This window comes from Gordionus sp. m RMFG-2023, chromosome 2 (assembly GCF_954871325.1).
Source record: "Gordionus sp. m RMFG-2023 chromosome 2, tfGorSpeb1-WG-v2, whole genome shotgun sequence".
Taxonomy (NCBI): Eukaryota; Metazoa; Nematomorpha; class Gordioida; order Chordodea; family Parachordodidae; genus Gordionus; species Gordionus sp. m RMFG-2023.
In genome coordinates this window covers 52531512-52543204 of record NC_088776.1, presented here as the reverse complement: position 1 = coordinate 52543204, position 11693 = coordinate 52531512, and the positions used below count along the sequence as shown (strand labels likewise).

General features: G+C 26.8%; 1 protein-coding gene across 1 annotated transcript; it reads right to left on the bottom strand.

The window, feature by feature from the left end:
- LOC135924451 (oxysterol-binding protein-related protein 2-like) lies at nt 1–11487 on the bottom strand. The gene is made up of 12 exons (XM_065459508.1): nt 11260–11487; nt 5093–5168; nt 4527–4661; nt 4255–4352; nt 3520–3696; nt 3032–3110; nt 2667–2779; nt 2249–2375; nt 1146–1172; nt 926–1081; nt 342–564; nt 1–200 (listed from the first exon to the last, which is right to left on the bottom strand). Exons 1-12 carry the CDS (start codon nt 11337–11339, stop codon nt 1–3), a joined length of 1491 nt encoding a protein of 496 aa, XP_065315580.1. The 5' UTR covers nt 11340–11487.
- Nucleotides 11488–11693: the final 206 nt, after the last annotated feature.

Here is an 11693-nt window from a genome sequence, read left to right as displayed (position 1 = left end):
TTAATTAGTAGGTAAATCGAATATTTTAGGGCATTGCGAGTATTTCCTATTCCAATAGTTTTCATCAAACTTCCAATCAACATTATCGGAATTGCTTTTGAAGTACGGATTTTTTGTAGGGCTAAACCATAAGGGACCTTTAACTAAATCGCAGTTGCGTAACTGATTTAAATCAATTAGTTTAGAAATTTTGGATGGGTCTATTTAAAATAATTTTTTTTAAACAAAAATATAACATTTTCAATGTATGGTTTCGTGTTTAGTAAAATTTAGAGTAACTAAAAAACAACTATAATTGTGTTCAATTAAAAGGAAATTTAAAGTAATTTGATGGAACTAACCTATTTTAATAGCGGCGATTTCAGCCGCTCCCATTGCCTTTAAAGCTTTGGCGGCGGCCCTTTGTTTCTCTTCGAGCGCGGTCTTTAAGCTAGATGCAGCGTCGATTTTTCCGTTCTCGTATTGTCTTAAGTCTGGACGGAACCGTGAGTCGGTAGCAGGTAATTCTTCGGGGTTTGAGGGAGGTTCGTTCAACATGAGGCTGAAGTAGGAGAAGTTAAACATCTAAATATTAAAAACAAATATAGAGGAATGAACGAGTAACCGATTATATATTCAATAGTTTAGAGATAACCCCAAATATTTCATAGTTTATTTTAGTCATATTATAACCTCGTATAAGTCTGATAAAATCAAGGTATCGAACCCAAATTAGGGTTCACAAATTTAAAATTGTTTGGTTGGACATTTTGAGACCCCAGAATAAACAGAAACCGATACCCATCAAACCATGAGCGGGTCCAAACCTCTTTCAAAAAATCGGTTTTGATTAGTTCCTATTGTCAAAATCCGCTTGATAGAGTTTAAATTAACATTCGCGTTCACAACACTGATTAAAATGATAAACCATTTAATATTAACTGACCTGTTTCGCATTGATAGGCTTGGGAGTATAACTCCACAAGAGTTTTGAATGAGGTAATTGCAGCACGTATTTTGCAAATTTAGAATAATCTGCTGATATCTCTTGACTCTCCTGATCTTCGGTTGTAACCAACCCGGGATTTTCAGCTAACAATGTCTTAATTATGTGTTTTTTTAAAATATTTAACAGTAATATGAATAAATAATAATTTTGGTTGTACCTGAAATTGGAATGCCTTCTTGGATAGCTTAATAAATATAAAAAAAGCAAGTTATATCAAACAAGTTAAGGCGTCATTTATAGTAAGCACAATAAATAGCAAGATGACATATAATTCTATCTAGCCCTGTAGACTAATTCATTTAAATATATATTAGTTAAAATCGGAGGGGGGGGCACGCCATTTAGATGTTCCGCATTCATAAGTTTCATTTATGTATAAATAAAAATCCTTATATGGGAAAATAAAATGGCGTCCAGCTGATTTGTATTCAACACGGTGCTTCAAAATTTTAATGAATAAATTGTAGGTCTATGTGAGAATTTATATGTCACTGATTGCGAATTAGCAATACGATGTTTATGCTACAAAATAGAGAATAATAAATAATACAACGTGGCAATCATAACTATAATCGCGTATACTATAAATAAGGCCCACGAGTAATTGTAACATTTAATACATGTTCAAGTAAATTTGACCCCAATTTCATGCAAACTGTACATCTAACACTTAGGTTTACGAAATATTCATTTCTTAAAATGCAAAAAAAACAATGTTAAAAATAACGAAAACAAAGTAACTTACTGATTTAGTTTTAGCAATAAAATTCGATATATTTTTAGAATCTTCAGTTAAATAATCCTTAAGTAATGTGGCCTCCGACGATTTAAGATACTCATTCCAATTGCCATAAATACTTCTAACTCCTTTATTTCTATAATTTATATTTTATATCATAAAATTTTTATCCTTTTTTTGGGATGCCTTGTTCATTTTTAAATACATTTTTTTCTTACTTTCTCTTATTTTGGGGTGGCCTAATAGTGAATGAAACTTATTTTTTTAAAAAAATTTATTTTCTTAGCCCAACTCACTCATTGCTTGCAAAACTATATTATTTTTAAAAAATATAAGATACAAGGAAATTTGCATGAATCGGAGTCTTAAAAACTAAGGCTATGTCCTAAATAAAAAAAAATTAATTAAATATTTGAAATTTCCTAGAATTATAGTTTGCGAATCAAATTTTTTTTGATATTTTTGGACATAGCCTTACAAAAAAAAATTTTAAATTTAAAAAAAAGAAAATTATGTTTTACACTGCTACTTCGCCTTCTTAGCATCTTATCTGTCACATTTTTGCTAAGTGAATCTTCATAATTTTTAGGGGTCGTGGAGTATAATGCTAAATTCCAATGACCATATAAAGCCCTCGATTTATTATTCCTACAAATAAATGTATTGTAAAATCAATAAAGATTCTTGGATATTTGTTTTAGTAAAACGCAGCGATTGCTATCCACAAAATCAACATGTATCGATGTAAGATAATTTTATTAGGCCATCCCATTAAATAAAAAAAATATCAATATTTGGCCTTAGTTACCCATTGACTAACTTTCTTACTTACCTTTTAAATCACATCAAAAGACATCATTTGTTTTTATTAAAATAAAATGTCAATTTTTTATCTATATTATATAATAATAATATATTTAATATTAAAAAATATAAAACCTCTGATCATACACGAATCCATCGACTCTATTTATCTCTTTACCCCCATTGGGTCTGAAATTTAGGCTGCATTTGTAACCATTCGTATGATTTGTTATATCCAAAGAACCTGACTAATTCGCGCATAGATATAATATAAATATATATATATATATATATGTGAATAAAAAGAGTTAAGAATGCCATTAATTGTACAATAACTTAAAAAATGTAATTAATAAAGGGGGGGGGGTCCCCTTTTTCTTAAAAAAACCACCCAAAATCTCTCATCCTCCTTCCATTTTTTTACGAAAATTTTGGATATGCCTATGCTATCAAAACTAAAGCTTAGTATGGTATAAAATATCAAGAAAGAATGTGATCACATGTTCTATCCAGAGTTTTCCCATTATTATGTTGTGGATAGTGCAATTCGGGTTAGTCCAAGTATAACACTCGTGATGGCTAAATTATATTTAAAAAAAAAGAATTATTACTTTTTATTTACTCTATAATTCGCGTCTTCATTTAACCTTTAATTTAAATGGTATGAAAGAAAAATGATTTTTTTCCCTAATATAAACTTGTCAGATTTGACAAGCAAGTTATTAATAAAAATGATTAAATTTTGATTAAAAAATTTTTTACCTTAACCCTGATCCATATCCTCAAACCTCTAATTAAAGCTAACCCATATCTCTCTTACCTTTAATCCTATTCCTTACTTCAGATACTTGTTTAATTTTAAATATATTTCATCCAATTAAAAAATTTCCTTTAGTTAAACATTCCTTGAATTGAGCTATTTATCAGTAGATAGAAGTAGTTACTATAAAATTTTTTACTTCGTGGTTAAAAGAAAAGAAAAAAATACTTTAGTAATTCCAAATTGATGACTCCTAGTGGTTGAACTTCTAAAGATTTGCCCCAAAATTTGCTCTTAGGTTGAATGGAACCGTGAAATAGATATTTTTTAGACTCTGCGTGGAACGCGCTAATAGGCGGGTGATGACATACTTGTTCACATACCATTGTATAACCTTGTTCTGGCCTGTTTTTTTTTAAAAGAAAATTATTTTTTTTAAAGAAAATTTTCAATTAGTATATAAAAAGATTCCTTATTAAGATGATTATAATAATAATAAATAGTTGTTGGTTATAATATTTGAAATTGCGAATATATATTTAGTTCAGAATGAGTTTAGATATATAATATGCAATTTTATCATTATTTTTAGTGTGGTTAAACCGCACGTTTCTGCTAACTCAACATTTTATCCAGAAAATTATTACGCAAGCCTTAAGATTTTTCTCAATAATATTTTTATCATATATAGCACAAAAGGTTTAAACATCTATTAAAGAAATCTCGAGGCTTAGGGCATAATTTTCTGGCTGAAATATTGAATTGGCCGTTTTTAAAAATTGGCACATATCGAGTCATTTAACAACACTAATTATTTTTGTAACAAAGATGTTCTATAAACCTCCGTATAAACTAATCCATAAGGTCCAAACTAAAAAAAAAATTTTTTAATAGTAAATGATAAAAGAAAATAATTTTGCAGATAATTGCAAATGAAAGATTCGAGTGATCATTTAGCCTTACATATCGAATTCATAAGTTTCGCCCAGGAGAGGATTGAAAGGTTTACCGAGTCTTTCCCAATTCGTGGCGCACCCAGAAACGGCAAAGGCTGCTACGTACTAGCGATTTTTTTTAAAAAAAAAATAACGCGCAAATAATTATATTTATGGCTATAATCTAAAATGCAATATTTTACCCTACCTAATACTCGTGACACCCCATAAAATCATTACCAAATAAAATTGTTTATTTTTTAAATAAATAGTGCCATTTCATATAATAATCATACAAACCTCCATTCGGTCGATAGGATTTTCTGAGGCATCAGCCTTTTCCAACAGTTGCGAATATTCCATATATTCCGCAAGTCTTTGTAAAAATGTTAGTGGTTCGTTGAAGACGATGGGCATAGTTATTTTAGATAAATCCTGTCAATAAATTTTTTTAAATAAATTTGATTTCTTTTAATTAAAATGATTTAAATTGAGTTTTCATTTAGAGGACAGTGAACGTCAACTTAGATAAAGAAAACTTAGACTCGAACTGTAAAAGTTTAAATTCTAGAAAAATCTTGCCCCCCTTCCCCATTTGAGACTTTATTCTATGCATTCATCTTACCCTAGTTAACATCAAGCGTTATACCCCCATATCTACTTTCGATAAAATCAAGGAGATGACCTTATTTTAGAATCAATGAGAGACCTCGAGTTCTAAATTTCTTAGTGGTTCTTAAACCTTATAGTTTAAAGAAGGCAAGATATCTTTTTTCCGTTATACAGTGCTCTCCTTCCGTCTAATTAGCATTGAAAAAAGGAAGCTACGTGACTAAAAAAGTTATATAAAAATAAAGGTACATAACTTTTCCAATGCATTGCTTCAATATACTCCAAATACTGACATCTTCGTGGGACGGCATGATCGCTGGAAGATTTTTTCTATTTAAAAATAAATAAATAATTGATAGTATAAAAATATATGATTTTTTATAATTATAATCGAGCAAAATGGTTAGAGCACAATATTCTGCTATGATAAAATGGATTGATGTATACTTTTTAAGAAAATTCAGTGTAATAAATTTATTTTTCATATTTAATAAAATAAATGAAAATTTTAGGGGAAAAAAAAATAAATGTTTAAAAAACGCTATATCGAACGTGATATTAGATTTAAAGATTTTTTTAAAATGAAATGCGATTTGTTTACCAAAATTTTCAAATAAGGATAATCAGGTTTAAAACTGTTTTTAATTATTTACTGAACTAAATTTTATTTTAAATAGTAAATATCCCTTTTATGTACTCGCCCCAACCCGTTATCCTATGTAATTATAAAATATAATAAATTAAAAAATTTTTATACGCTTACAGAAGCAAAAATTATTATAATTTTTTTTAAAAACCCTGACAACTTCTACCATTCCTCGAACATTTAGGGTTATAATTTGTCAAGATTACTCTTAGGCTATAGGATTATGTATGTTACTGATTATTCATGAGTTCCATTTTTCTAAATGGCGAATCCAGTTGCTTATTTTGTCATTTTTTAAGCCGCCAGAACTCTTAGCATGGCTCTGATGCGTTTCAGATGGTCATTAAAAATTTGAATATTTACAAATAATATTTCAATAAATTTTTATTCGAGGTCCTTATGATGATATAAATTTACGAAGAAAACCATCTTTTCACACTGACTTGTGTAACTAAAACTGCTAAGAAGCACAGAAAAGTTCTAATATTTTTTAGCCTTACTTAAATGATATTTTGTCTTTAAAATTTAAAAAGGGATGGAGGAAGGGGAGGGGAAAATAGGGGCATATGAAGGGTAAAAAGAATGCTATTTGCTCATCTTAAAATCTACCCCCCCCCCCCCCCCCCATTTTTTTAAACAATTAGCAAAACTTCTAGTACAAGTTCTAAATTGCAATATGTTATATTCAAAAATTATAATTTTAAAATAGTTATATAAATAAATTTCACAAACCAACAATTTCCATTCTAACAATAAATATCAACAAGTCCGAAATACGAAATATTAGTGAACCCAGTGGTAATATAAATTACAAAGAAGATTTTGAATTTTGGTTTTTTATTGATTTTTAAGTTTTAAAATATTTTTATATCAGAAAAAAAAATGTATTGATTGTCGTCAGTTGCCTGTTTTTAAAAAACAATAAAAAAAAAGAAGGATAGAATTTCTAGATAATTATTTAATACGCAAACTGAAATGTTAGCATTTAATTGAAAGTAAAGCCCTGCTGCTCCGATAGAGATTCTATCGAATTAAGTTTTTTAATATATATATTTTTTATTAATATAGGCCTTAAGTGCTACATTTTTGGTTCAAATGACACCAATTGGCATCACAGGGGGCAAATACAAATAATATTAGATATAAAAAGTTAGCATTTATAATAAATATTGTTAAGATTCTACCTGCAACACACTTGTAATCGATGGCATATCACAAAAACCAAATGATATAAAAGGTTATAATATGGCCAAAATCGGAACTCAAAAAATGGCGAAATGTTAAAAGATATTCTTCTTATTTTAATCTTATCTTATTTAGCAGTCACAAACCTGCCCAAGGTGAGTGAACGTGAATTCTATGAAAAGCCCACCCTTCATATAATTGTGCGGATTTTTTTCTCAAGGATACCAACAAACCTTAACTCAGTAGTAATTTGACAAAATGAGTGTAACTAGATTTTATCCTATTATGGTATTAGAGAGGTAAAGTTATGAATGTATTGGAGAAAAGGTAAGAAGGAAAAGTGGAAAACTATTTCTTCCATATACAAAATATGTTATTGTTTAATTAGTTAAAATACAAGCAAAAAACATGTGCTAGTCCAACTATTATAAAATACAATTGAAAATTTATTATATATTTATATTTATAATTATATTATCAAATTAAAATCATTGAACGTTTCTAAATAGTTGTAATATAACAGGCAATTTAGATGATGTCAAATTAACTATAAAGGGTAAAAATATTGCTCTAATCGGGTCTAATTAAGAAAAATAAAGTCAGACTCAGGGCCTTTATAGAATGGATAGATGATTATGAGATAATCAAAAAATAAAAATAAATTTCTGATTATGGGTAAAACCGCGATATATCCTTTTCATTAATTATTGGTAACGCGCATATTTAAACAAACTGAGGGAATAAAATAAGATACAAGCAAATAAGAAAGATGAAAGAGAATTGAAAGAAGGATCGATAATAGATGATAACGATATTTTAATGAAAGCGGAACAAGTTCTAACCCCTGAAATAGAGAAAATTTTTACGTTATTCAAGAAAAGGATATTTATATCAAATAAAATTAAATAAAATTTTGTTGAAATTTTGTCCGAGTCCCTTCCGATCCGAAAACAAAATTTGAAATCGAGGTCCGAACCGTTTCAAGTCCGAGAAAATGTCTGCCTGAGACCGACTGGGGTTGGGCCTCATCAGAATTTAAAAGTTGTTAATAAAAATTTGTAAAGAATAATATTCTTATATTAAATGCATCACCGACTAAAACAAGCAGCCTATCCAAAAGTCTTTATACATTGTAGAAAACGCTCATTTTTCAGCATCAATTGGGCACCAGTCTCGTAACCAATGGAAGAAAAGAGGGAAATTCCCCCTCCCCCTTCGAAAACCTGTTCTCGTAAATATCATTTTAAGCTAATAAAGATTTCCCCCTATAGCTCTCCCCCAAAAAAAATTTGTGAAAACCATAGGCGTAGCCAGGATTTTCCTAGGGGGGGGGTTAAAAATTTCTGGGGGGTTAAAAAATTTCTGAGGGCTTCGTTCCCAGACCCCATGTTGGGAGGGCCTTTGGCCGGGTTACCTTAGTCTATGTATAGTCATAAAATATTTTTACAAGATAGGAGGTTAATTTTAATAAAAAAAATAAGCCTGGAACAAATATGATTAGTTTATATAAAATATAATAAATTACTTGTATAAACATTAATATAAAAGCATGGTAATAATTTATTCCAAACAAGTTTAAGAAATTTATTTATAAAAAGTAAGTAGATATATAGTTGATATTCCTCTCCTATATAGAATTGGTTATAAAATACTAGGTAAAATTCTACTTTTACAAATATATTTGACAGTTAGAGAATATATTACAGTAATATTTTAACAAATTTTACTAATCAATGATAATAAATATAGCAACAATTTGCATTCAATTATTTAACGCCATCTATTTATTTAAAATAAAAAATGATATTAAAAATTAATCTTCATATTATTCATCCCATAATGTCTTTAAAAGATATTTTCTGATGTCCTTAGTAATTTTATGGATCTATTAATATAATGATAATAAATTTCACTTTTGTCTTAAGACTTATCTTTGGCTTGTATTCCATTTCTTTAAAAACATTTTTGGTTCACTTTTTTTATATATAAATGCATGCTTTTTTCCAAAAATGTATAAATTATGATGAATAGTTTTAGTTTAAATAAATATCAACTTTTACATCCTTTCTTTCAAATTATTGTTTAAGATAATATATACATACATTTTTGATGGTCAGGTAGTAGGGGGGGGGGGCTAAGGGGGATATTTTTTATTAACTTAATATGATATTCACAAAAAGTGATAAATTTCTGAAGGGAGATTTCTCCTTGCCCCCCTCCCACCCGGCTTCGCCTAAGGTGAAAACCCAAAACTATTTTTATATTTTTATTAAAAATGTAATATAGTCAAAGGCCTACAATATGAAATTATTCGACTCGCTAAAACGAAGAATAGGAAAAATTTTGTTATTAGATTGGTAATTTGTTTTGGGGTATGCCTTTATCAATTTATAAAATATAATTTACAATATGGTTTAAAAAATAATATAAAAATTATATGAGGTTTGTCATTGAAAAAAAATATGTATTTATAATTAAAAGACAAATTAATTTCGAAATATTTATTTTGTTTTTTTAGCAAGTTTAAAGTTCAATGTGAAATGAAAATCAATAGTAGTTATTTAAAAAAAAATATAAATTAATTTAGTGTTGTCATTAGTTACATTTTTGCCAAATACTATAAGTAGTTACTTTGAAAAAAAAAGGATTATTTTTTTGGGGATGTATTGTCACTTGCTTTTTAAAATATGTTAATTTATAAGACGATTTCCCAAGTTTAAAATTTATTGTTTATTAGATAAAATATCTCTCCTGTAGAAAATTTGCTTAGTTTAGGGAACCTTGTATTTGGAGAAAAACTAGCATACCTTTTATACACCAACTTTGAAAATAGGTTATTATCAATAAAATCAAATAAAAATTTACTAAGCCCAGAATTTTATGATAAGTGTAAATATTATATTGTATTTTATATTTTTTTCGGGGGATATAAATATTTTTATTTCGTTTAAATTCCTTTAATTAAAATTTATAAATTTTATATTAGTTACAAGTAACTTTTATAAGAAACGTTTAAAACATGTATTAATAATAAAGTATATATATATATCTATCATTTATAATAATTTGGTTGAGTAAAATAGCGCGTTACTTTTTAAATAAAAAAAAATATAAAATTATTAATTATAAAAATAAGAAACCATAATATAATTTTGAATTATATAATTGCGAAATTGAAATTTACAATTTCGAATAAATTTTGTAGTTATGCTGATCTAAAATATTTAACAATGTTGGAAATTTTATGAATGATATTTAATAATTATCTTAAGTCCCATATAAATAATCCATCAAATCAAAGCTTGAAATCTATTTTATCAGATATCTGAGTTTTATATCACAAGATTAAATATATAAGCATTTTTTTTTAGAATCATCTCTTCACATGAGTGAGAACCTATACTATTTATATTATCTAAATATAATTTTTTTAAAAAAAATATTTCCTATTATTTTTATTAGATCATAAAAGTATTATATTTTTAGTGTTTTTCTTAATCCTTATTTTATTAAGAAAATATTAAAATTTTTTTTATAAGCTTATAGAATAGGCTCGATTTGCATGGTCCTCCCCTCCCTATTAGTTTATGAGAAATTGGGAAAACTTTGACAATATTTTGATAACTTTAACTAAGGAAAATGGTTACATTGATAAAAATAAGCATAGAATATTAAATTTAAAACCTCATTGATAAACTTTTATAAGATGCCCTGAGATTAAGGACAATTCTGTTCGACTAAAGTTTTCTTATATATTTTAAAAGAATTCAATTTTTTTTTTATTAACACAAAAATACTGTGGCAGAAAGACAAAAGGAAAGAATTCTTTATAATCGGATTCGCGTCATGATATTTTCCTTAAATTTTTAAATCAAATCAAATATTATATTTTTTTTTATTAACCTTCAAAAGTCTTCAAATTGTCAACGCTCCCCGCGATTAGGTAATTAAAATTATGATAAATACGATTTTGTAAATAAATATAGAAATCAGAGTGTCGAACCGATAATTATAAGGGTTCAGTTCCATCGGTTCAGCTACATTCCGGTTTTTTAGTAATAAATTTTAAAACGGTTTTCAATTTCGGTTTTGAACGATTTATTATCGGTTCTATTCGGTTAAAAAATTTATATAAATTCTTCTTTTTTTCAGACTTATTTAATAAAATTAATCATCATTATTATAATATCTTGTCATCTAATAATCTAAATAAAAAATATAAAAGCTTTTAATTAAAAAAAACAAAAATATAGAAATTAAGTTAAATAATAATTTTTATTTCATTTTTTTTATATAAAATATAACTAGAAGCGGTTCAAGCTGCATCGTGCTAATATCTTAATAAGATTATATAATACAAAGTAGTGAAAGAAGCCAATTTATCTAAAATAATAACAATTTATTCTTTTTTGGCGATAACTTTAACAAGGTTTATAGTTTCGGGTAATATAATAATTATAAATATAAAAGTAAATAAAAATAAAATTTAAAGATGAATAAGGTGAATATTTAAATAATAAAATTTTTTTATTTAAAAATATCATGTATCTTCATTATAACTCCAGAAATATATTCATTTATTTTTTTTACCGATGATTTGTTTTTTTAACAAAAGAATCTTTCGTTTTTTCTTCCTTAGGAATATCGGCATCGAGAGCCGCTGTGTCCATTAATATTTTGATTATGAGTCTTCAAAAAATTGATTCAATTCATTTTTTTAAGGTAAAGGTAAAGGAATAATTTTAAGCTAGGATAATTTAAATTATGATGTAAAATAAAAGAGATTTTTACGAACGCGAACATAATTTGAATTATTATTGGCTCTAACTCTTTTCATAAATCAATGAGGTATTTTGGGGAAAATAAATCATGAAGGATAAAAACGATAAAGAATATTATATAATTTTTAACCTTTATTATTATTTTTTTTCTTAAAAAAAATGATTTTATTGATTGATTTATAAATAAAATTTTTGTTTGAATTTGATTTGAAAAAATATATATTTCGTTCAATATTTTATTTT

Coding starts and splice junctions, on each gene's coding strand:
- LOC135924451 (XM_065459508.1), bottom strand. CDS start 11,339: ATGGACACAGCGGCTCTCGATGCCGATATTCCTAAGGAAGAAAAAACG. Junction 4,662..5,092: donor TGAAGCAATGCATTGGAAAA/GTTATGTACCTT, acceptor ATTTATTGACAG/GATTTATCTAAAATAACTAT. Junction 565..925: donor AGCCTATCAATGCGAAACAG/GTCAGTTAATAT, acceptor TTTAATATTTAG/ATGTTTAACTTCTCCTACTT.